The sequence below is a fragment of the Mauremys reevesii genome, linkage group 19, assembly GCF_016161935.1.
Source record: "Mauremys reevesii isolate NIE-2019 linkage group 19, ASM1616193v1, whole genome shotgun sequence".
NCBI lineage: Eukaryota > Metazoa > Chordata > Testudines > Geoemydidae > Mauremys > Mauremys reevesii.
In genome coordinates, this window is record NC_052641.1 from 13,233,061 (window position 1) to 13,259,231 (window position 26,171).

General features: G+C 52.1%; 1 protein-coding gene and 1 long non-coding RNA gene across 5 annotated transcripts in view; one reads left to right on the top strand and one right to left on the bottom strand.

The window, feature by feature from the left end:
* SH2D3C (SH2 domain containing 3C) overlaps nucleotides 1-24,087 on the top strand; it is a 51,228-nt gene extending 27,141 nt beyond the window's left edge. For 3 of the 4 annotated variants that reach the window (XM_039506285.1, XM_039506286.1, XM_039506287.1), the window contains 9 exons: nucleotides 12,100-12,228; nucleotides 13,470-13,918; nucleotides 15,105-15,229; nucleotides 16,761-17,326; nucleotides 18,564-18,679; nucleotides 19,341-19,512; nucleotides 20,497-20,608; nucleotides 22,211-22,417; nucleotides 23,031-23,206. In XM_039506285.1, coding sequence (XP_039362219.1) covers nucleotides 12,100-12,228; nucleotides 13,470-13,918; nucleotides 15,105-15,229; nucleotides 16,761-17,326; nucleotides 18,564-18,679; nucleotides 19,341-19,512; nucleotides 20,497-20,608; nucleotides 22,211-22,417; nucleotides 23,031-23,206 — 2,052 coding nt within the window. Of the gene's footprint in view, nucleotides 1-12,099; nucleotides 12,229-13,469; nucleotides 13,919-15,104; nucleotides 15,230-16,760; nucleotides 17,327-18,563; nucleotides 18,680-19,340; nucleotides 19,513-20,496; nucleotides 20,609-22,210; nucleotides 22,418-23,030 lie in introns of all 4 variants that reach the window. The other variant, XM_039506284.1, reaches the window with a different exon arrangement.
* Nucleotides 1,630-19,346, bottom strand: LOC120386711. The gene is made up of 5 exons (XR_005589868.1): nucleotides 18,310-19,346; nucleotides 17,160-17,218; nucleotides 15,116-15,246; nucleotides 2,263-2,384; nucleotides 1,630-2,155 (listed from the first exon to the last, which is right to left on the bottom strand). It is a non-coding gene; the product is annotated as an uncharacterized LOC120386711 (long non-coding RNA).
* Nucleotides 24,088-26,171: the final 2,084 nt, after the last annotated feature.

Here is a 26,171-nt window from a genome sequence, read left to right on the forward strand (position 1 = left end):
TTTTCCTGGGCTTTGTACCACCTTACCAGGGGCTGGCAGGGGAATGCAAGCCCACCCTCCACACTAGGCTCCAGTCCAGGGACCCTAGCGCAGGCAGTGAAGGGTCATTCCACCAGGCTCCCTGCTACTAGCTCCCTGGATGTATTCCTACCAAGCCTTTGTCCTCATCCTCCAGGAGCCTGATCTTATTGGTCTGGTCCCTCCCTACTACCAAAAGAGTAGCTGCAAGGTTCCTCCCTGCACCCCCTCCCCCTTTATGTGCTACACTTCCTCTGTTTATAGCATCACACACTCCCTCCCCAGTTGGGTTTCATCATTAATTAGGCCTGGCCAACCCACCAGGTGCAACCAGGTGGGTTAATTGTGTGGACTCTCTGGTCCTCTTTAGTCCTTTCATCAGCGGTATGGGGTAGGCAACATATCACAAGTCAACTGCTTATGTCCCAGGTAACTTGGAGCTCCTTAAATCAGGAGGACTCTCCAGACCTGTGAGGTATGGCCCTCTGAGCTTTAGTGATCCTGTCTGCACTGCCTGAGTGTAGGCAGGGAGCAGTCTAAATCCTAAAAGCCCTGCCAATGCAAGCACGGGGCTCAGCGTAAAACCTGGGCAGGATTTTCTGGGGACAGCTTCTCTTTTGATTGTTGCAGAGCCTTGCTGAGAAATCTGGAGGGAACATCCACAGGACATACAGCTCTGGCTCATCAGTGCATGGGTTAAAGAAAAGTGCTTTAGGCACTCTGACCCAGCACTGCAAGAGTTAAACCAGCTACAGTCTCTCTTGCTGGGACACTGCAGGGGATGTGGCATTATGTCCCAGCAAGGCAGGGTTAAAAGTGAGCCCCAAGTGCTCACCTGGCTCTGCCAGATCTTCATCTCCATCTGTGTGTCCAAGCCCACAGAGAGAATACGCACTGAACGCCACATGAATGACTGGAGTCTTTCCAGCTGACAACAGCATCTCTGCCCCTTCACCAATAGCAATGCACCGCCACCCAGCACTGGAAGCAATGACATCATTTCTGACCAATGGCAGCTCAGCAAAGGGATGCAGCTGCAGCCTTGGAGTGAGACTAACTAATATCTAGATAGATGGATGTGCATACGCACACCCTGGCTGTGTCTACACTAGAGACTGAACCAGTACCATAGCATCCATCTAAGTACCAACACTGCAACATGTCCACCATAGCCCTGCTGACTTGGCTTCAGCTTTGCCCCACATCCACACGACTATCTGCAGTTGCACTAACTGCTATTCCATAGTACAGCCCCCTAACATTTCAGAGCCTCCCCCATCCCACACTCATGTTTCATTGTTCCAGTGGAACACAGCTGCCGTGAGAGGTCATGTAGCCATGAGCAATGCCAAAAGAGGGCTTTGAACATCAGGACAGAGACCTTGAACTGGAGTCTGACCTCCATGGGGAGCCAGTGCAGGGAGTGGTGTACTTGAGTGAGGTGTTCAGTGACCTGTGTTGCTAAACAGACAAGCTGGTGCGTTCCGTACCAGTGGGCGCTCTTTCGGGATGTGTGGCTTCATTCCTAGATGGAATGGAGGAGGGAACTGTGGTTGGTTTTGGTCTTAAAGGCCAGTATGATTGATTGTGCTCATTACACAGGCTTTCCCCCAGATTCTACTTTATTATACACAAACAAAAATTCAGGCCGGCTGCAATGGCAAACCAGAGAAACGTAGTTACACGAACAATGGTAACATTATTTTACAGGTGCATCTTGCCCATCTAACTGGGGATTCTAGTCCTCTTAGGTGACTGTGGCAGAGGGGTGCAATACCGGAGTGAGGGCTATGGAGGAGCTGGAGAGTAGGAGGTGCTCCAAAGAGCACTATTAACCTGTATCTGGCAGGTGCAGGGGCCAGTTATTAGGTTCAATGTGATGCCCAAGTCCTTGAAAAGCTCTCAGTAGAATTGCCTGGTCTCAGGTCTCCTTCCCCTCTCATTCCACTTCTGCCTGAACCTGTCCAGTCTCTTAAAGTGGGCATCATTTTTACCTGCTTCCATCATTCACTCCAAGACCCTTGTCATGTCCCTCTGTGTGTCCCAAGTATTGGTCTCCCTTGCTTTTCCTGGTCCTTGGGCTTCTTAGCCGTTCCACCATGGATGGCATCCTCCGGTCCCACATCTGTAGCAGGTGCTACAAAGAAAAAGAAGTGATGGAGTTGACAGCATCCCTGTGCAGAGGGTCCCAGCAAGGGACTGTCAGGCAGTTCTTGAGTTCATGAGGAAATTAGGGTTATTCACATGGATCGTATCAAAGAAACCGCTCTCTGGATGGAGAGGCTAAAAGAAGTTCTGCGGGGTTTGATGGAAACATGCATTACTCCTGCAACTGATTTGCATTTTCAGACACAACTGCTGAGGATCTGGGGGTGAGGAGGGAAATAAGGGCTAAGATTAATTCTCTCTGCTAGACTGATAAAAAGGTATCTTGTGCCTGACAGCAGGATGATATGTGATGTAAACTAACTCTCATGGCCTGTACTAGTTGTACATGGAAAATACGCCCAGGACTGTTTTTCATGCATTAGGTAGAAAGAATGAAATGGGATTGCAGGTGGGTAAGAGAAACATGTCTCTTATTAGAAGGGTAGCCGTGTTAGTCTGGATCTGTAAAAGCAGCAGAGAGTCTTGTGGCACCTTATAGACTAACAGAAGTTTGGGAGCATGAGCTTTCGTGGGTGAATACCATGTCATGCATCCGACGAAGTGGGTATTCACCCATGAAAGCTCATGCTCCCAAACATCTGTTAGTCTATAAGGTGCCACAAGACTCTTTGCTGCTTTTACATGTCTCTTATTGCCATGTCTGACCTAGGGCGGAATGAGAAAATGGAGTATAAGTGTCTTGGCTACAGGGCCCCCATGTAATTCCTTTCAATAAAAGTCTCCGATTCTCAGCCTCTCTCTGCCCCTTCTAGTCCAGCCGAATGGCATGGCTCAGCCAGTCACTGAACTGGGAATTCTCACCCCAGCTGGAAGCTGGCCTACTACTGCGGGGGATGCCAACCCTGGGGAACTAACCCGCTCATCTGGCTGACGGCATTCAGCAGCCAGTGCTGTGCTGTGCAGGGATGGGGGTGGATAGCAGAAGGGGAGGGAAGCAGGGAGAGGAGGACTCCCCTGCCTTCTTCCAAGCAGTAATGGCAGCATTCCCAGGAATCTGGAAGACTGTCTCAGCCCCCATATAGCTTGGGCAGAAGGTTCTGTTCCTCCTGCTGAGCCAGCACAGCTCCTGTTTTGGACTTCCCGAGCAGATCCTGGCCATGTCTGTGGCAGCTCCTACTATTGTCTAGTTCTGGCGTGACCGTTTCACCTCCTCCTTCCTCCCCACTGTGCTGTGAACGGCCTCCATGCTCTCTAGTAGCATACTGGGCTGCATGGAAAGGCAAGTGCCAAGCACTTGGTCCAGCTACTTACGGAACAGCATGTCCTTTACCCTGCCCCAGATGTACTGTTATTGTCCTGGTCCTTGTGCTGGACTGTATGTCTCTTGGCATTGCTAACTGCTCTGGGTGCTGCCCTTCTCAGCTAGTCAACCACAGTGCCCGGTTACACACCAGAGTGCTCCTATGACAGCATTCAGCTGGCCTTGGATCTCCTCATCTTGCCAGCGCCTGCTTGTCGGCTCCTGGCCAGCTGGCAGCATGCTCATGGGAAGGCCTCCTCTGAGGCGCGCTAGTGACTGAGGCGGAATCAAGCTGATTGCTGGGATAATGGTGCATAACTCCATGGTGTGGACAGGGCTGGTTGTGCACATGGTGTCTGGCACACATGACCCTGTGCAGAAGGCAGACCAGACAGGCAATTTAAGCAGTGACAGGTGCACTGTGGGAGAAGGAGGGTCGCATGCACCAATGATGCTCTCACACCAGCAATCCCCATCCTTGCTGGCACTGCACACTGAAGGACCATGCGGCCTGATTCCAAGCATGTCTAATGCAAATGGTGCACTGCTAGCACGTCTGCACAGCGCGTCACAGGCGTGCAAAGGGGACCAAGTGGTGGCTAATACAGCACACTCTAGTGTAGACAAGGCCATCCATTGACAGCACAGGGCTGGAAAGCATGGCAGAGTCCCTGCTGTGTGGGATCTCTCCATCCAATCAGCAAGGCAGCTCAGGGTGCTCTCTGCTCACAAACATCCCCACCCCAATGCAAGAGTCTCCTGCTCATTCAACACTTTCCCTTTTTTTCTGCTAGTTTAGCACCTGGCCAACAGCACTAATGCTGTCCTGGCTCCTGGCCAAATCCAGTCTCAGGGACAGTGGGTGCTGCTTGGCTGGGCTTGTTTGGTTTTGTTCTCCTGCATATTTGCATATGTGAATGGTGAGGATTTGGGGAAAGCCCACATGTACGATATTGGCTGGAACAGTCACTAATCTGTGGGGGGAGGGGGAAACAAATCCAAGACTAATCTATTTATTGCGGGCGCAACATTGGAGGTCCTCAGGCTGACTAATGCCAGTTTCTTATACAACAGACTGAAATAGACCAAACATACTCCTCTCACTTATTCCTTGCTTTTATATATTTCTGGATGATTGCTACTGAACATTGATATTGTGGTAGCATCTTGCTGCCACCCAAGTTGGTGCCCCATCACCCAGGTGCTGCATCCCTGTGGTTTGCCATGTGTAAGGGTACATCGGGGATAAGATGGGTTGAGGGGGAGATGGCTATCGCCTGCAGGGGGAACTGATGCACTGAGGGGTGAGATAGCGTGCTCCCACTGTAGATGGGGTGAGCTGACTCCACAAGCCTAACGTACTGTGGTGTGGGTCCTGCTGTATTTCCAGGAGGGAGGGCGGGGGGGAAGTTTTCATTGTGTGGATGTTGTGATGGGATCTTGGGGGGGCTCTGCTGCACGTGCCCATGCAGTCCATTGACTGTCTGTCTATTTAGGTTAGTGGCAAAGGTTAAAGAGCCTCCCAGAGTCTCTCTGGCGAGAATGAGGTGTGTGCCTGAGGGGGTTGGAGAGAGATCTCTGGAGCAAGCTAATGGGGAGAGGGAAGGGCCATTCTCCTAGCTAAATGATGCAATGACTAATTCTAGGCAGCAGACAGCTTTGAAAAAGCTCTTGCTGGCACTTTCTGACCCTCAGCAGCTCTTCCTCTTGTTCCTCTATGCATGCTGAGCTGGGGTCAGTCTCGTCCCCCCATTGCTCTGGATTGCCCCCACTTCTGAATACATCTCCCTGTTATTTTCCAAGGTACCCCTGGGAAGGGGAGGAAACTAAAGCAGGAATGAAACAGCCGGGAGAGCTGTTTTTCCCCCACTTCAGGCAGCTCTGAGAGTGGCTGCATAAGCAGAGAATAGAGGGGATGGAAAGGGCATAACCACCAATTCCACACACCCCTGCCCCCCCCCAAACTCTCCCACTCTCAGGCACTAGTGACTTCAATAGGATCCCCCCCCCAACCCCCCACTGCTCCACCCCCTCTGTGTGGATCATGTACTGCCAGGTGGGCCCTGCAGGCTGCACCTGAGTGCACATCCTTGCGCTCCGCATCCCCTTCCACCCTAGAAGCTAGTTTGGGAGGTGTTTTACTGGGAGCCTTTGCTGCAGGGGAGGGAGCCACCATGAACAAGCTGCTGCTGCCACTCACATGGAGAGATGCGGGTGGCTCCGTGTCAGAGGATGGGGTTGTCATGGCAACAGTATCTGCTCAGGCCTAGGCCCCCTGGGAGGGAGCTGGACTTTGGCTGCATCCCCTGGCTACCATTCATTGCTAATAAAGTTCAACCGTGTTGAATGGCTTTGCCTGTGTGTTTAAGGACTTGAGGGCAGGAGAGCCCCGGCTAATGGGGAGCCTGCAGGATACCTGCCGCTCCCCCTCAAGTCAGTGGGAGTTCTGAGTGCTCTGAACCTCACAGGATTGGGCCCCAGTGCTGTCAGAGGAATTACATCCAACGCTCCAGCCCAGTGGTAGAGACATTTCTGAGCACAGGCAGACGCATGTGGTGCCATGTCTCGAGGGCTCCGGAAGAGTGCAGGGCTCACCCCAAGCACTCTGCTGCAGGTTCCCAGGAGCCACCAGCAGGTGGGAGAAGAAAGGGTCTGGGGTGTGGGATCTTGTTGGAGCCCGTGCCAGTGCAGTCAGTGCAAAGGACTCTGGGATACTCTAGGGAATGTCAGAAGCAAGGTAGTCAGCCTCATCTCAGCCCAGCATGCCACTGGGCAGGACAGTACAGGACAGCTTCACAGAGCACACAGCATAGGGCTGAAGTTGAAGCTGCTGTGAGCAGTCCAGATCCCCTGAAATCAATGGAGTTTCACCTGCTGGTGACAGGTCTGCAGTTGGCCCCTTCTGGTCTGAGGCTGTATCTAGGATCCCCAAAATACTTGGTAACTGTTGTTTGAGTCTGGAGAGTTCAAATAAAATGTCAGAGACAGAGGAAAGGGAGAAGAGACTTTAAATCAGGAGGAAGGCTGCATGGAGCAAGAGAGAAGGCAGCTGTTCCAGAAGGCCGTGGCTGCAGAGCAGAAGGCTCTTGCACCACAAGCAACTAGTGCATGCAGGGGTGGGCTTGGGGACAGAAAGAAGGCAAGTTCCTGTTGGGCATGGAGTGGGAAGGTCTGTGGATTAGCTACGGCAAGCCCAGGGAGGGGTTCAAAACAAGAAGGGCAGTTTTCCAGTTCCAGGACAAATGAACATGGTGCCAGCAGAGCAGAGGCTAGGAGGGTGTAATCATGCGTCTGTGTACTCGAGGTAGCTGGGGAAACCCTAGAGAATGGGGTTGTAAGAGGAGATGAAAGCTTGGCTCGGGACTTCAGCAGAGGTGACATACTGTACACACAGGGAATGCCTGGGAGGTGATGACAGGCAGATTTGCAGATGGAAAGCTTGTGGTTTAGGATGATGCCTATGTGGAAGGTACATGGGAGGTCTGATTGCCCAAGAGAGAACAGTCTGCCTGAGACAATTAGCTGAAGGAAGCTGGGAGGAAACCACAAGTTTACTTGGTCAAGATGGATGGGGAGGAATCATTAAAGGTGTCAAGAGATGGAGCATCGAGTATCGTCAGGGTAGAGATGTTTCAGGTTAAAAAACAGAAAAAGGATTGAGGTGGTAGAGAGCAGGAGGAGGAAGTGCCTTCTTTACGGAGTCCCAGAAGGTTCATCTCCACCAGCAAAAGAGTTTGATAGGTAGGACCAGATCTGTGACCAGAGAGCACTCAATATGCTACACAGCTATGGAAGGGACCCAGGAGGAGGAGTCCTCCATGGTGTCAAAGGCTTCCCTATGGTCCAGGATAGAGAGGCAGGAGAAAGCTTCATCAGCAGAATAGAAGCCATACTCACTGTAATGTGGCTTCCAGGCTCTGGCCAGAGTGAGAATAGCCCACCAGAAAGGTGGTTGGAGAGCTGAGACGGAGTGACGCGCTCTAGAAAGGAGAGGGTGGATGGTGACAGATATAAAAAGAACCAGGGCAGGAACGGATAAAGGAGCTAACCTACAGAGACGGTCTGGAGAGCATGTAGACCTGTGGCAACAGAAGCAGTGGAAGGGAAGCAGACAGGAAGGTGCTGGGCATGGGGGCAACGTTCTAACGAACCAAGGCCAGCTGTCATGCAAGTGCAGGTCTCAAGCATTTGCCTGTGGATGTGCGTGTGTGACCTTTTAATATCCTGCCAGCTGGACCATGGCTAGTGGTTCACTTCTAACTTCAGCCACCAAAGGCCTCAGTGAACTCTGCCAGTGCTGGGGCAGGGCAGCCTTTATACCATGTATCCAGATCAGAGACATGCGGGGAATAGAACCACAATTTTTCCAAATCCCCATTGTTTTCAATGGGAGTTCTGTCAGAGTAGGAACGCGAGACCCTAGCCATAAATGGATGTGGCGATCAGTTATTCAGTGTGTTAGCATTTAGCATCCCATAATCAAAAGGGGTGACAAGGGGCTTCAAACCTGTAACCGATGGAGTGAGCCAAACTTTGCTGTCAGTTACACCCTGGATTGCAGTGCACTTGCATCATTGTACCTGAGAATACGGGCCAGTAGGTATAATAAGGAGGAGGAAAAAGTGGAAATTAAACAAAGGAAACTTTGTAATAGTGAGATGCTTCAGACTCTTATATGAAGTGGTGGGAACCCCATCTGAGTAATTTCTAACTGGACAAAATGGGTATTGTATCTGCATTACAGATGAGGAAACTGAGGTGGCATGATTTGCCTGATGTGGTAAATGAGAATGGAACCCAGGAGTCTTAACTCCCATGCCCTGCTGCACTAGATAGCACTGCCTTCCAAAAAAGGGTGCTGAGTATGTGTTACTGCCAAAGCCTTTGGAACCAATATTTCAGTGCTGGCCCAGAATGTGCGACTAACCCTGAACTGCAGGGCTGTGGGTCATGCCTGTATTAAGTGGTGCTCCAGGCTCTGTCTATACAAGAGAAGCCTGCATGAGTGTGTGTTGTGCAAAATAATGCAATGGGACGCCCAGTGGCACTCCCAGCTGCACAGGTGTAAATCCAGAGCAACTCCTTTGAGATGCTGCGCTGGTATATTGGAGAGCCCAGCCTCTCCCTCGCAGGAAGAGAGATGGATCCACAGTCTGGGCTTGTGTACGTGAGTGCATGTCTGGCTGTGATTACGGAGCTCCACTGGGCATTTGTGACTGGGCATCCCCTGCAGCCCTCTGGGAATCCTGTCATCTCTCCCTGACAAGGAGTCTGAGCATGGTGGTCCTGCGCCTGAGTCCCAGCTTCAGCTGATCTGAGACATTACGTCATTCCCTTGTGTCTCTCTAGGGGGCGGGGGGAGGGGAGGATTGGATGTTTTAGGCTCAGGTGCATGAGTGTTAGTAAAAAGCTCATTTTTATGCAAAAGATTCCCTTTAAATCTGTCATTATTATTCATGATACTAGCAGACTAACAGAGTGGAGTTAACCCTTTCGTGGATGGGTCTCTTGTGTTACTCCCACCTGATCCATCCTTAACCACAGGGTGAGCTTTCCCCAACAGTGCACTGATTACAAATCAGATGAAGGGGCTTTTTTTTTTTTAATTTTAGTTGCCCTGGCCCAGACGCAACCCCCTCCCCCCCTTCAAATCCTGACCACAATGCCACTCACTTCTCTGGCCTCCCGCTGGGAGGTGTCATCCAAATATGCTGATTGTTCCAACCTCACAGTTGTGTGCATGTGGGAGGGGGGTCGGGGGGGGGGGGGGCGCAGCTGAAATGCTGAATAGCTTTGCAAGGGAAACGCATCTATTTACATCTAGAGAAAGGATAGCATTAGAGCCTATGCATGAGCTTGCAGAAACAACATCGACCTACATGGGAGTAGGGGGATGGCTGGGGGGACAGGGGGGACTCGACCCAGTAACAGGCATTGCTTTTATAATGGAAAGCTGGGTGCAACCTAGCATCTTGGTGGCAGTCAAACTACTTTCCAATATAAGTTACAAGGTAAGCTGCTCCAGCCAGGGAAGAAGGATGGTCTGCTAAAGACCTGCCTTCAAGTCCTGCTTCCGACACAGATCCTTGAAGTGACTTGGCCCTGGGCCACACATCTGCATTTTTGGTATTTACCCATTTTTCTATGAAAAATTCCCAGGTTTTGGTGACGGAGGGAGTCAGGAAAATCAGTATTGAGGATTTACCAATTTTCACCTGAATTTTGGGTGAGCCAGGACTCAGCTTCCCCCTTGCAGCGTCCCCACAGCCCCTCATGAGCACCCGGCATGCTCCCCACCCACTGCCCCCCAGTGAGAACTTGGCTCCCCACCTCTTTTTTAAAAAAATAAACAAACAATTTTCACCCATATTTAAAGTTTTGGAATAAACACAGAGAAATTCCCAGGAAATAATTCACAAAATCAAAACAAGACGACAAGGGCCTTACACAGCTGTACTGTGCCTTGGTTCCTCATCTCTACATGGGGGATAATACCTCTGGGACAAGACAACCCCTCCCCAGGGCACCCTCCAAAGTCAGGCCATGGCACAACAGGTGCATCTGCCTCAGTATCCCCAAGCTCCAACCATAAAAAGGAACACGGTCTCCTACTGTTCAATACGAAGTCCCATCTTTGGGCATCGTTGATGTCGAGGTACTATAGTCCATAGAACTGCCATGGTAAAACTGTTCTCCCCCTTCCCACAGTAAAACATAAAGATAGTGAGATTCTCCATTCTCCCCCTAGGGATCTCACTTCCAGGTCACCCATCAGCACTTGGTTCCCTCCCCGTCCCTTTCTGCCCTTGTTCCAGGGCCCACTCTCTAGACTATCCACATTAAAATCACCAGTCTTGTGACTTAGACCCAAACACCACCAGTGATTCAGCCCTTTTCAGCCTCCCCTCATGGGCTCTCCAGCTCAGGAAGGTCAGCAGGGTAGCCCCTTTCCTGACATGCTCAGGTAGCTCTCACCTGCCCCTTTCCTTGCTCTTTCACTCTGTGCTCACAGGCAGCTGAGGGACTCTCCAGGTCTCTCTCCTTCCCTCTAGGTCCCAGCCAGGCATCCTTTTAAGCCCAGTTGGGGGTTGGCTTATCAGTCACAGGTGAGTTGGCCTCTTCCTTCTTAAAGAGCCAGTGTCACCCTGTGACAGCCTTTTTATTTCACAGGGAAAATATCCATTCATGTGTGAAGAGCTTAGATACTATGGTGAAGAGGGCCAGATAGATAACATTGAATATTTCTGCAACAGCAATACAGATAGACAGACCACTGTAAAGAATGGAAAGTGAATTCTGCTACATAAATATCTCAGGGCACAGTAGCCCGGTGTGGCCACATTAACTGTAAGACATATTGCAAGGAGATGTCACCCTGTTAGAAACAGAGGGAAACTTTGTACCATTTTGGTTGTTATCCCACGGATGGAAAAAAAACCAAAGCCATCCCTCTTGCATCTCGACAGGTGTCTTATGTAGCTGTCTCTATATTGTCCATGGCAACATGTGAATGCAAGGGATGCGTGAATAGTACATGTGCGCATCTTCCATGTGCACAGCCCAGAAAAATTAGTGCCGAACAAGCCAGAAGAGTAAAGGTTTGATCCAGTCCAAAACCTTCTGGTGGATCAAATTCCCAACTCCACTTAGAAATTAAGACTCATTCACCCGATAAGCCATGACTGAGCTGGCAAATATTGTAGTAGTGAGCATGGTAGCCCAGTTCGGTATAGGGTTTAGAATCGCACTGCGACGGGGTCCTGCAGTGCCAGCTGAGATGATGCACTGGAAACAGAGGGAGCGCACTGTAAACGCAGCCTGATCCAACCGGCATTGAGGACTGTGCTGTAGTCACCTGCAGCTTGCTGCAGACAGGATCGCTGGCTCTGACCTTTCTTCCTCCAGCAGTTCTGCCTTCTGTTGCACTGGCGTCATTGGCTCCTGGCCTGCTGGGACTCTGACAGACAGAAATAGCCCAGTGATGTCATACAGTTCGGTGGCAGAGTAGGGAGGGCAGAGAGGAGGCTGTGTCCAGTGGGACCTCTCGTCCACTGCAGGGGAGTTGTAGGTGCTTTGATTCAGAGAAGCATATGCTGCCCGAGTGGAGGAACAGGGGCATCAATACATCTCTCCTCTCCTGAGCGCGTGTGTGAACAAACACACGCACAATCAATCCAGGAAGAAAAGCAGTGAAGCAGCACAGCTGGCCCCAGGGGATATGCAGAGTGAAGGGCTCCTCACAAGAGCCTTCTCTTGAAACCAGCTGTCATGTCGGGTTCCACTACAGACAGCACATCCATGCACCTCCCTGTGCACCCAGTGACGAGATCATTTTGCAATTCATGTTAGCTGACAGTTCTCTTTACCCATCATCCCCCTTCCCCCATCACAAGCCCCAATCTCTGTCGGTGACAGGCCATCCAAACCATCCTTGCACTGCTGCCATCCATAACTCTGTGTTGGTTGATCTCTGCTGTGCGGTGGCAGCTCTGTATTGGAGGGGATCCTTCTACAGCTGGTGGGGCTCCTACCTTGGTGTGTCTGGTGTGTCTAGGATGGGCCCTCTCCTTCGGCCAAGGGTAACTCCTTGGGCGTTGGTTCTGTTCTCGGGTGGTTCCTGGCATGTCCAGAGGAACGGCGTGGTGGCTGATTTGCACTTGTGCTCTTTCCAGTTCTCCAAGGAGAAGTACATCCTTGACTCTTCGCCAGAGAAGCTTCATAAGGAGCTGGAGGAGGAGCTGAAACTGAGCAGCACGGACCTGCGCAGCCATGTGTGGTACCATGGGCGCATCCCCCGAGAGGTGAGGGGGAGCTGGGCTGCTGCTGGAAGCCCCTAGCCTTGGCTGCCGGCCCTGGAGAATCTGGGCTGGCCTCAAGCACAAGCGCAGCAAGAGACACCCTAAGGCCCATCTCCGCAGTGGGGCTTTGAACTCAACACCTTGTCCAGTCTGCCACTGGCAGTAGGACTGGAAGGAGAGGGCAGGACACTCTTGCCCCCTGCACTGGGATGCCTCATGGCTTGATTTCTCCTTCAGGCAGCCTTGGGATATGATCTTGGTTGGGGCTGAGAAGAGAGACAGAGACCTATTGAGTGACAGGAAGAGGTAGAGCTGGTCTCACATGAGCCCACTCCACCAGGAAAGGGTCGCTGGCCAGTCTGCATTGCCTCCGTGGATCTGTGCTGCAGGGAGAGCACTGCCTGGCCGTGTGGTCATGGGACCATTCTGAGCAGCACTTGGGGGCACAAGCAGTTCCCTTGAACCCTGATGATACAACCCCCCCCCACCACCGTTAAGGGTCCCCTCCGCTCCTCTCCACTCACTTGAGCTGAGAGGCCACCTACCGGATGGGGCCCTGCGCATGAGGGAGTTTAGGCTCCTACAGGGCTCAGTGAGTTTTGTGGATCTCAGCAGAGCCTAAAACTGGGGCGTAGGTCCCATCTTAGGAAACTCCATGAATCCGGCCCCCGTTCTGTGTCCTGGCAGCTCTCTTCCCACCCCACAGTTTCAGGGGATGGGACTGAGATTCCAGCTCATGCAACAAGGAGCATTTTGAGAAGGAAGCTAGCAGAGCTCCCCCAAGCTCCTTGCAGCCACGTGAGAGGCCTGGATCAGGGGCCTGATTCACCACTGCTGTGCACCTGCTGGAATCACCAACCCCAGTGCAATGTGGTGCAAAACGCGACCCAGTCAGAGCGGCAGCACTTTTGTAAATGACTGCACAAGGTGCAGGGCAGGGGAGAATCGGGGCCCAAGCCTGGGACTAGCCTAGTGCCATCTCCCTCTTTCTCACCATGCGCCTAAGTCTTCTCCATCCCCTCTAGGATTAATTTATTTCATGATCCAAATACCACCAGCCACTCCCCCCCACACAAGTCCCTGGATCCCTCTCCCCAGCTGACACCCCTCCCTCTCCCAGGTTCTGGAAAGTTGCTTGTGGTGGCAACCACCCAATATCTCACTTGGCACAAGGCCCTGCTGACCCCAGGGCCAGCTCCACCCAGAGCAGGGGAGGTCTGATCGTCTCTGCCTTGCGCCCCCAGGTGTCGGAGAGCCTGGTCCAGAGGAACGGAGACTTCCTGATCCGGGACTCGCTCACCAGCCTGGGGGACTACGTGCTGACGTGCCGCTGGAGGAACGAGCCGCTGCACTTCAAGATCAACAAGGTGATGGTGAAGTCCAGCGATGGTCGCACCCACATCCAGTACCTGTTTGAGCAGGAGAGCTTCGACAACGTGCCCGCCCTGGTGCGCTTCTACGTGGGGAACCGCAAAGCTGTCTCCGAGCAGAGCGGCGCCATCGTCTACTGCCCCATCAACCGCACCTTCCCGCTGCGCTACCTGGAGGCCAGCTACGGACTAGCCAATGGGAAGCACAGCGGGCCCCACAGCCCCGCCAGCCAGAAAGGGGGGCACATCAAGAGGCGGAGCATCACCATGACGGACGGATTGACGGCCGACAAGATCACCAGGGGCGAGGGGTGCCCAACCAGGTAACGAGATAAGTTAAAGGCAGAACAGTAAGGGTCTCAGAGGGCCTTGGCATCTCATCACATCCCTGGGATTATCTCCATTCAGGGAGACTAGCACCAAGAGAGGAAATGACAACCCACAGATCACACAGCAAATCAATTGCAGAGCCCAGACTAGAACCCAGGAATCCCAACTCCTAGTCCCCAACTTGCTGGACAACAGACCAGAATAATCAGCAACCAGCTGCATTCCTGCTAAGAGCTACAGAGCGCTTTGAGATAACACCCCTCAGCGTCACCAGTGAGTCAGATCAGTTAAAGCTGCAGCAAGCATGGACAGGATACCCGATCAGCTTGATAGGGTTATACGGTCCTCCAATTTCATTTGATTGGATCTTAAAAAAAAAAAAATACCCCAGCCTTGCCAAGCACGCCAGAGATGGGAAATGGAAAGAACTGTCAAACTCTCACTTACTCTTCACTGCTCAGTTCTGCCCTCTGTTCAGCGTAGGCAGTGAAACTAAAACGAGTCAATTTCCCCTCATTTCTTGGCTATTTCTCCTGCACTAGCCCCATGCTGTCTGGTTTGGGTTACCCGCCCTCTAGGGGGAGGGTGGGGACAGGCTGGGGAGAGGAGAACAGTTAAATCCAAACTGCTGTCACTGACTGTTAATACACAAATTGCACAAACGTTTCTCTTCTTACTTTGGTCCTACAGAACCTAAGCGCTGGGCCTCAATTAGCTGTCTGCGAGCCTTCAAATACTGAAATGTCCTGAGCATTTCCTAGAGAATCAGGGCCTGGTTTCCAGAGGTGCTGAGCAGCTGCGGCTCCCATTGACTTCAGCTGGAGTCGTAGGTGCTCAGCACTCTTGAAAAGCCCATCACCACAGACTGGACTTTCAGCAGAGCCCCCCCCACCCACATACTTCTGAAAGTCTGGCTACTTGTGCTGGTGTGTAAATGGGAGCTGAGCTCTCCTGAAAATCAAGTCCTATGTGCCCTCTCCTGAGGTGTGGGCATATTACCCCAGCCACCCCTGAAGCCTGGGGACCAAATTCACTGCTGGTGCAAACGGACACAAGTTCACTGACAGTTACACGCATTTACACTGTGAATTTGTCCCTTGGCGTCTACCCTGGAGCGTCTACAGGAGCCATGTGTTTTCGAGGGATCAGTGACTTGACCTATTTTTACCCTGCCCCCAGCGTATCCTTACCGCATCATCGAGACGTCATCCGGAACTGCGCAGTCAGCGTGGACCAAATCCAAGATCTCCATTCCCCAATGTCTCCCATCTCCGAGAGCCCACTGTCTCCAGCCTACAGCACCGGTAGGAATCCCTCAGCCCTGTGGAAAGCAGTCGTACACAGAGACTCAAATGTGCATTATCCATAGTATGAAGAGTGGAATTGGGGAAAGAGGGTAGGGACTTCACTTGGTGTGACACCAGAGGCTCAGGCATGCAAACTGGGCCGGGCTGCTACCAAATAGACACTGGCCCTGTGGCACGTAACGCTGGACTCTACATGCTTAATACGGATCGTGTCAATGAGTCAGGCTTCACCCCTTCCTCAGCCCTAGTGGCCAGGTGCCACACTACAGATACTGCGTCAGTTTCCCCACTTGAGTTTGTAAGTCCAAAACAATCTTGTATCAAAGAACGACTAATCAACAGAAAACATGTCCCAAACAGGGAAAGACCTTCAATTTGAGTCTCAGATGCCACTCCTAGCTCTGTTGTTGGGGTGCCCCCTCTTGCACAGTCTCTGGATCCTCCCTGGATAAAGAGCTTCCTGGAAGCTAGGGTACTGTTCTCACCAGTCCTTCAGTTCTCGTTACATAAATAACCCTCAGTCCTCCTCTGTGGAGCTCAGGATACTGCTGTCATCAGGACTTTGCTTATTTTTCCCATCTCTCCTATCCAGCACTGGGGTTCAGTTCTCAACAGTCCTTCCCATAACTGGTTTAGGAGGCACTCCCCTTATGCATTGTTGGGGTCTCCTCTCTCCAAGAGCTCTCTGTCCCCAACTGATTCCTCTCCAACTGACCTTTATATTAAAATCAAGTACTTACCTAGCAGTTAAGCACCAGCCAGCCAGCTGGATGATCAGTTAGCCCCTGGGCAATCAATTAGCCCCAAGGCTGGCTCACCAGCTTTAGTCACGGGTAAACTAGCCCCAATTCCCTCCAAAAGACCTGTCACCCCATGACAGAGATCTGTCCTATAATTCTACCTGCCTGCTGCATCACTTATTGCTAATGAAACACCAACTGTCTAAAATAACCCCTCTTCAGATTAAGGGAAAACATCCAGAGAGAATGAAAGTCCAATCAGAGAGAGCATAGTGTGAGACTCTCCTATGTAACAGGCTGCAGCCACTCTGAGAACACAATGGCTGCTGTCTTTGCATAGAGGCAGATCTTAGAAACTTAAAGGAATAGTACACAGAAAACAAGGGCCTCAATCTTTCCTAACTACCTACACCACACCACACAGATGCCATTAAAAAAAACCAAAAACCACACCATCATTTAAAAAGAATCAGCTAGTCTGGAATGAGACTGGGAGACTAAACCTTAAGGTGGTACAACTGTTAGAAACTACTCTAATTTCTGCCAGTCTTTGGCAACCTCAGATATAACATGGGCTCAAAGTCCTGCCCTCTGACTGGCCTGACATTCTTACAATCATGACAAATAAAATTGTAACTTCATAGGTCCCGATCAAGCATGTCTGTTCTGTGAGAGCTGGGTCTCTTGCATCTCTCAGTTTGGCCTGCAGTATGTGTGTTTATGCGTGTGCCTGGGATGCATGTCTCTTCTCTGATCTACAGTAACTGGGTCTCTTCTTCCCTCTGCAGTGACTCGGCTAAAGCCCCAAGCGGGTCAAGCTGGTGGCATAACCCCAGCCTCTCCCGTCATAAGAAGATCCAGCGAGCCACAGCTGTGTCCAGGAAACAAACCCCTGACAGACCTGGCTGATAGCACCCACTCCACTCCCTGCCATGGGTACTCCACGGCCTCTCCTTCCCCCTCCATTAACAGCTATAGCGACCCGGACACAGGGCATTACTGCCAGCTCCACCCCACCTCTCCTGTCAGCCAGGAGAGACCGACTCATGACACCAAGCCGCTCCCCACTAAGAGCTATGTGGAGAGGTTGAAGGTGGAGGGGGGTCAGAGGGTGACTGCAGAGAACGTCTCCAGCGAGGCAGGGCAGAGGATGAAAGGGGAGCAGGACATTGTGGGCTTTGTCTTACCCACTGTGGAGATGGGCTCGTCTTTCAACCCTGTGGCGTTCCAGTCCCTGCTGATCCCCCTGGAAAACAAGCCTCTGGAAATGGCCGTGCTTAAGAAGGTGAAGGAGCTCCTGGCAGAGGTGGATGCCAAGGCCCTTGCCAGACACATCACCAAAGTGGACTGCCTGGTATGACTGGAGATTTGGAGGGTGGGGAGGGCAATTTCATTCCCATGACCTGCTGCCTTGAACTAACCCCTCCCTTCCTGGGCTTGTTGGGAGAGCTGACATTTAACTAGAGAATTTAGCGTCTCAGAGGGACACATCTGGTGCCAGCTAAGCAGATGAGTGGAGTCTGGTGGACTGAGCACAGAGCTGGAAGTGACCAGCTTTGAGTTTTAATCCCAGATCCACCAGTGACTCTGTAACCCTCAGCAAGTCACTTCAGTGCTCCGGGCCTCAGTTTCCCTGGCTGACCTCACCGGGTGTTGTGGGGGTAAATTAGTATTACCAATGCTCTAGGGGCATGAGGGGAGTTGAGTCTCTTTTGGTCCCCCTTGGCCTCTCTGAGACAGCTGACAAGGGGACAATCAATACCGATTATGTGAGAGCTCATTGCAAGGTGAGGACTTGTGCACCCAGAATTGGACTGAGACAATCCACCTCATTTCACACAGGCCACCTAGTGGGGATCAGCTGGACCCACCCTGGTCACTACCACCCCTGGGCTGGATGGGAGCCAGCTTCCTAGGGCTGGGTTGTAATCAAAGAGCACTGTCCATTCTCAAAGCCATTACATTCCTCACGGGACCCTGTGAGTGAGGCAGGGCAGGATTATCTGGGGACCAGGGAGAGGTGTCCTGCCCCAAGCCAGGCAGTCATTGGCAGAGCCAAAACAAGAAGCCAGATCTGACTCTCAGGCCTGTGCCTCAAGGGGCTCCATACTATCCATCCCCTGCCAAGGACACTGCTGAGGCTGTGTCCTCAAATGCCTGCCATCTGCCTGCCCCGTCCATGCCATTTCCCTTCCAGAGTTTGTTTCCATCAGGGTCTGGACACTGGTTCTCGAGACCAGGGGATCTTGGGCTTTAGGGCCAAACTCATCCCTTGGGGTAAATGGGTGCATCTCCATTTGTTCACAGGGTTTAGTGTACACACACACTCTCACTCACTCTACTGTCCATCTCTTGGCTTGCCCTGTGTGTGTAAACCCCCCGCTGGCAGCAGCTCAGGGCGCCCCAAGCATCCGTGCTTTCCTGGCTGAGCCCTGCCCATGCTGAGGCTGGTGTGTGGTGAGAAAGGGGGAAGACCTAAGCTTGTGGCTGCCTCATAGCAGAGCCTGTCCAGAGCAAAAACTTTCTCTGCACGAGCCAAGCCCCCTCCCCTCAATCAGAGGAGCTTCAGCTGCTTTCCCTCTTTGTTGCAGGTTGCTAGGATACTGGGTGTTACCAAGGAGATGCAGAGGCTCATGGGAGTGAGCTCAGGCATGGAGCTGCTCACCCTGCCCCATGGCCATCAACTTCGGCTCGACCTCCTAGAACGGTAGGCTGGGAAGCTAGGGGCAGGGGGCCCGTGGGACTCGGGAAAGCAAATGCTCTGGCTTCTGCCCCAGGCAACTTCGCCTGACTCCAGAAGAGCCGTGGGGCTCAGCCCCACTCGGTTAGGTGTCTCGCTCTGGACCTCGGGGACTAGCTGTTGCCATCAGATTTGGCAAGTTTGGCCTGTGGTTCCGAATGCAGCTTCTGTCGCCATACAATGCTCTGCTCCAAATCTGCTTTCAGTGGGTTATTGAAGCGACAGCGACAGGCCCCAGAGTAATGGCCCTGGAGATTAAAATCCTCAGTTTAGCCACGCACCCCAGGCAGCTGCAGTGCAAGCACCACGCCCAGTGCTGGTCTCCCGATGGGCCTCAAACCTGACCTTGATGGGCCACCTCTAGGGGGAGTCCAGGCTCCATGGCACCATTCAGTCCCCAGCCTCTCTGCTGAGCCTGCCGATGACGCCCACTGGACTGAGGCAGCCAGTGCATTGCACGTGGGGAACCACAGAGCCATCATGATGAGGACATCTGGGCACTCCCCACTTGGGTCAGATTTGAACCAGTGGCCAAGATGCTCCATATCCCCTCGCCATCTCCTAACTCCCTTGCCTCTGCTTCCTTCCTCATCTGACATCTCAGCCTCTCTGTTTCCTCCCACATCAGGTTCCACACCATGTCCATAATGATTGCGGTGGATATCCTGGGCTGCACAGGCAGCACGGAAGAGAGGGCAGCCCTGCTGCACAAGACCATCCAGCTGGCTGCCGAGCTGAAAAGCACCCTGGGGAACATGTTCAGTTTTGCTGCTGTGATGAATGCACTGGAAATGACCCAGGTAGCAAAACCCCTCTGTGGCGAGCGCTCGGCTCAGCCTGGCCCCTTCTCCCACCCCCCTCCCCAAATCACACATGCCTCACTGCATCCCTCAGGCTCCTGGAGCCCCAAACGCCAGCACATTGGGGTGGGGGAAGAGTGGAGAGAGAATATTGTTGGGGACACAGGGTCCAGTTCATCCCGGGTGTAACTCAGAACAGTGCTCAGAGCAGAGCTATAGGGAAATGGCGAGGATGGGAACATCCCCACCCCCTGAAAATGGCCCGGTCTCATACAGCCATGACTTGGTATTCTTTGCCGGGGTGTATTATTCGGAGGAAGTGAAGTCGACGTCCAATATGATACAATCACTGCTTTAAGGCCCCCGCATCTCACAGTCCAAGCTGTTCCCTTTCAGAAGATGAAAGGAGATTAGAATTCAACTTTAAATCAAGCCCAGCTGGGAACTCACTTTCCCCTAGTACAAAGGAGCTGGAGCTGCTCCCTGCCCTCCCCATCTCTCTTGCTGTCTATCACCAGCCACGGAGGAAGGAAAAAATACCAGCAAAGCAAAAATTCTTTTGATGAGCTCTCAAGTTTCTCACCACTGCTGCACGGTCAAGCTTAGAGATGCCCAGAGAGCTAGCACAACCAAGGGAGTCTGCAGAAGGGACCGGCAGGGGAGGCTGCAAGTTAGGGCCGAGGTTGATAGCAAAGCTGTGGGGGATCCTAGATGGGCGCAGCAGGAGGTGTGGCAGGTTAGGAGCGAGGTGTGTTAGCTGAGCTGCCTGGGTGTCCTTGGATTGGAATAGCAGGAAGGCCGCAGCTCAGGACTGAGGTCCTTTGGCAGATCCACCCAGAATTAGTCTGTCCCCAGCTGTAGCTGGTGCTGCTGGTCCCTCATGAGCGTCGGAATCCCAGTGCGTTAGTGGGACAGTCCCTGTAGAGCTGAGCGCATGCTGCTGCCAGTCCCGTGGTCAGACCTCTCCTTTGCTGCTGCTTGCAGATCTCGCGGCTAGAGCACACCTGGATGGCGCTGCGCCAGCGGCACACCGAGGGGGCCATCCTCTATGAGAAGAAGCTAAAGCCCTTCCTGAAGAGCCTGAATGAAGGAAAAGGTAACGAGGAGGAAGAGTCGTTCGCTTGGCATTTCTCTTTCCCCTTTGCTCTGCTCTGAGTCTCCCTCTCAAAGGTCCGTACAGCTCCCCACCTCCATCCATGGAGCTCTGGATGGGCTAGTCCCTGTCCCGTTTTCCCGTATCATCCCACTGAACGAGGGAGGGGAAACGGACGTGCCCAGTTACATCCACCTGGCTTCCTGCCAGACTCTTCATCATCCTGATGGGTATTTCCATAGTGAGAGCCCCCTGGAAAGGGGCAGCCCCCAACACCATGGCCAAAACATCCCTCCTACCCCACTCAACCCTCCCCTTGCCCCCTCTTCCCCATTCCAGTTCCTGGTGGCTCTACTCCTCCCTCGGAACCTAACTCCACCCTATGGCAGCAGCAGCTCCTTCCAAGACCTCTGAAGTCTTGGGCCCAGGGCTACCCAGAGAGGGGGGCAAGTGGGGCAATTTGCCCGAGGCCCCGGGCCTCATAGGGGCCCCCACGAGAATATAGTATTCCATAGTATTGCAACTTTTTTTTATGGAAGGGGCCCCCAAAATTGCTTTGCCCCAGGCCCCCTGAATCTTCTGGACAGCCCTGCATGGGCCACCAAACGCCACTGGGGCTGCCGGGGTGGGATTGCTGCCTGTGATCTGTCCAGCCTTCCTCCTTCATGAGCTTCCCCCTGCCTAGCAAGGCCAAGGGCATTACAGTCAGCATTTGCACACTGCTGCTAGGATGCAGAAGGTGCAAGACCCTGCAGAAGCTGCAAACCCAAGCTAATGGAGTCCAGCTGGTCACTTGTCCACAATCCATGTGCTCCGGAACACCTGCCACCCCCTTCCAACCAGTCCTGCCTCTTCGCTTTCCAAATAGCCCCATTCAGAATAAAAGCAGTGCCTAGGCATAAACATTGCTCTCTAGAGCCAAACTGCCTGGGCCAGTCCCAGGTGACTCTGGGTAAGCAGCTGCGTGTTCCACCATGAGGAGACAGGGTGACATGAAGAGGGAAACAGTGGGGAAGACAGAGCCAGATTTTCCAAAGGGCTCAGAGCAGCGTTGGGTACTGAGCTCTCTTGAAAAATCTGATCCCAAGTGCTGAGTGCTTGGAAATCTGACTGTACCTCCTGACAATCTGGCCCGATAGAAGTATTCACCTCTAGGTCCCCAGTTCATGTCCAGGTCAGGGCTTGTAATGGATTGATCATCTGATGGCTGTTTAGTGACCTAGATGAAATGAGTTGACTGTCCCAGACCTGTCTGTAGAGGAGAGGTGTCCACATCACACAAACTGCCGTAACTGGTACTAACTGACCCCCTTGCTGGTAGGGAGAGGCCAAGGACTGGACTGCCCTCTTGCTCCTGGGCGGGTCTCCCTCCTCTCTGGGGTAAAGACTGGGGCATGTTGGGAAGTGCCTGTTTGGGGGAATCCTGCCCAGACTGTACCTGTTCTGTAGCTATCTGGAGGGCACCAGTCCACAGGGCTCTCAGTCTTGCACCTCTCACCATGACAAACTTTGAGGGTGAGCGTATGACATGGCCCCTTTGGCTCTTGAAACATCAGGCAGTAGCCAGGGAATTCAGGATGTGGGTGTGTTCTTGTTCTCTCGCAGAAGGCCCTCCGCTGACCAACACCACCTTCCCTCATATTGTGCCCCTTATTACACTCCTGGAGCGGGATGCCGCGCTCCTGGACAGCCCTGAGCCCTGGGAAAACACGGACAATGGTGTGGAGGTTGTCATGGCCCACCTGGAAGCAGCGCGGATGGTGGCGCATCACGGGGGACTGTACCATACCAACGCAGAGGTGAAGCTTCAGGGTAAGGAAGCATTGAGTCTGATCTGTGATATCCAACTCATTTTGGGCCAAAGAGCCCCTCCAATCTGCACCAGGAATCCCACTGGCAAGGGGAAGGTCCACACAACACTAGATCTTCCTCTTCCCATTCCTGTGGAGTTGGTTCCACACCACAGAGGGTGCCCCGCTGTCAGAACTGGGGCCGTTCTCCTGTACAGAAGTGGGGATGCCATGCTGCTGGCAGTAATTTAGTGGTCTGCATTTACCCCTATGGAAAAGGGGACTCACCACTGGAGCACCCCCTTGTGGCTGGGTATGGCATAAAAGGTTCTCATCAGCACCACCTGCAGTGGTCCATCTCTTCTCACAACTCAGAGCTCCAGCCAGGTCAGTTTCATCCCATCCAGCATAACAGAACCATCAGCCTCCCAACCCTGCTACTACTACCATGTGCTCTCTTGATCTCATGGCCCCAGGCCAGTTTGTTTCTCCTGGAGAACTGGAAAGGCAGAGGAATCCCAGCTGCTTCCTGCTGCTCCATTTAGGCTAGGGTGGTTCAGAGCATGCATGTGGTGAGCTTGTCCCCTGGTGGGCTGGCTTCTCTCTGATGCTCTTGGGTCTTGTGTCCTTTGCAGGATTTCAGGGCAAGGCTGAGCTCCTTGAGATCTTCAGCACTGAGTTCCAGATGCGTCTCCTTTGGGGCAGCCGTGGTGCTGAGAGCAGCCAGCGGGAACGCTACGAGAAATTCGACAAGGTCCTCACCGCATTGTCCCACAAGCTGGAACCCTCTGTGCGGTTCAGTGAACTGTAACCGATGTGGGATTCGGAGTTAAACTTACAGGGGGAGGGTGGCACCAATCAGTCCTTCAAGAGGCCAAATAACCAGGTCCCCAGTCTGCAAGCCAGCCCACTCCTCCTCATGCAGCCATGGAGGCTAGGAAGCTGTGGGTACCACAGACCCAGAAGGGGGGCCAGCCAGGCGCAAGAGTGTGAGGAAGAAAGCTGGCATTTAACATCTGCAAAGGAAAGAACTGCCCAGGAGTGAAATCGCGGCATTGGGATGGGTACAGCTGTAGCTCTCTGGAGAAGAGAAACCTTCTGAAAAGTTCCAGCATGCCAGACTGATGGGGAAGGGGGAGGGAGCCCAGAACAGCTGTTGTGATATAGGTCCATCCGTGCTGCACACATGCAAACTACAGGAGTCTGCATTTAATTTCCACACAAAGCAGTGACCTCCCCTCCTCGACCACCAATACAAATCAATAGTGGAATCTCACTAACGGACCCTCCCCACTAAAACGCCTATCGAAATTCCCTGGGCAGTCCCGGTGCAAATGTTGAGCTGCACATTTGTGGAAGAAGGAGAGCGCTGATCACTCCCAGCCCTGGGACCTCCTGCTGATTCTCAGCTGTAGTTTAGGCCAGTGTGTGCATCCCAGCTGATCTACACAAAGACGCCTGTGAAGCCAGAAATCCACCTCCTCTGGCCCTGCAATCACAAGGTATCTCATTACCGTTGTGTTCTTCATTCAGCCTTGCTGGTTCTCAGCCACGTGGGGTCCAGTTGCTATGATCACCCAGTGCCCCCCCCCACTCGTACAGCCTGTTGGCCTCAAGATATTTTATCTTTTCTCTGTCTTGTCTGAGGCTTCTTAAATCTGCCTGTAAATAAATTTCACAATTACTTCTTGATGTACAGACTTGTGAGGGCGTTCTTGTAAATAATTATGCTCACGTCATTTCGTCTTGTAAATAAGTGTACATAGATCATGGGGGAAGTGTTGTTTTTTTTTTGTTGTTTTTGGTTCTTACATACAATAAACTTTTATGCTCTTCCTCAATGGACTCACATCTTTGGAGGACATTTTAAAATACTTTTCTATAGTGACACAAGCTCGTACCATTCAAGGTGCGTTTGTACTGATGCCCCAAGTGTCGGTGGTGTCTATGTATTGTGCCCCAAGCATCGATGGTGTTTCTTCTTTTGTTGGCAATACTTTAGAAATTTAATGCACCTGGAGCATACAAATAGAACAGTTGCAGTGGGAATAGCTTGAGAACATATTAAGTAATAGTAATTGCACCTGCTAGAGGCAGGAACGTAGTGAAGCTGACCTGCTGTTTCCTCCTGGTGTAACTCCAGTTGACTCAATGGAGTTAAGTTGATCCATTAAGTCCTAATTTGGTTAATACAATCTTAACAGACAAGCCAACTACAGAGGGAAAACGATAACGTTGCCCTGGTTGTAAGGAGTCTACTCGCAACCTAAAAGGCTAAACACTATGTAGAGTCAAAATCTCACCCCAGTGCGTAACAGAGTTCACGTCAAGCCTTCTCACTGCACTTGGCTGCTCCTAGGGTTCCTCCTTCAGAACTGTTCAGCCCACACCCTAGATCCTATCTCCCCGAAAGGTCACTCCCACCTCCCTTATCCAAATGGGGCAATGAGCCACCTGCAACAATGAGTCAGCAGAGCCCACTTAATCCTTTCCCAGCAGGAGTAGCACCAAGATCAAGGGTTAGATGTTTCAGGCCACACTTGAATAAGTCCCACACGCGCACCCTCTCTCTCACCATGCTCTATACCAGTGGAGCAGTGTTTCTGTACTTCTACAAAGATAGTCTCAACTTTCATCAAATTAATTCAGGTCTTGTTTCAAGCCTGCTGTCTGGGTACTCTTGTCTGATTGCCTCCTGAGGCTGGTACTACCACTGTTCAGATTAGGGGCTTTCTGTACTCATGTCTGTATCTGGTTATTGGATGACTGTGAAGTGCTGCTCCTTAAGCATCCTTAGAGGCTGCAGAGCTGTTTGGGAAGCATTTCACATGCCTTTCAAAGACCACAGGGGAAATGATCTGCGATGTATCCTAGGCACAGCAGAGCGCCTTCTGAGGACAATGCATTCACATACCTTCAAAAGATCAGTGGGCTTCTTCTGATAATGCGTATGTTGCCTAGTGGGGACGACTCATCAGCTTATGTTCAAAATCAGATGGTCCCCAGAGTTTGAGGTCCACTAAGGACTTCACAACATTACCAAACAGTAGCCCAGTCTGTAGGGCTGGGACTAACCCACTCAGCCCTGAATGCAACAACATGTAGCATGTAACAGACACCTGAGGGTGTACGGTGGAACAGAGAGAGGGTGTCATCAGCACCTAGCTCTAAAAACCTATCCACCTTTTCATCTTCTTTGCTTTACACCAGAACAAGCTGTCTGCCCATCCGTTCATAAATGATCATTGCTGGTTATCACCCAGCCATCCTCTGGGTCTGGCATTTTCAGCCAACTGCAGGTTAAAAATCTCTCCAGAACTTCTCTTGGTCATTAAAACTCCTGATGGGCTTGTATATTTTTTTGCTTTACTGTAATTCTGGTGACCACACCAGCCTGATGGTTGGACTACGGGCTCCAAAGCCGACAAAGTAAAACCACACAAAACCTAGAGTTTGGGGAATTCTGTTTATCCCATTGGAATTGCTGTGGCTGCTGCTGGAATGCTGCGGCTGTGGCTGCTGCTGTGATTGCAAAAGGAATGGAAGAAGATCCATGAGGTTGTGCAGGGAGAGGAGGAAGCCAAGAGACAATATGTGCTGCACCTTTTGGAAAAAATTGGAGCGCTACTGATTTAGTGAGAAGGCGCCACCCGGTGGTGCTTTTAGAGTTAAGTGTCTTATACTACAGCCTATGTTGGTATAATTTATGTCACTCAGGGATGTGAATAAACTACCGCTCTGAGCAACATAAGTTAAACCAACATACACAGCACTCA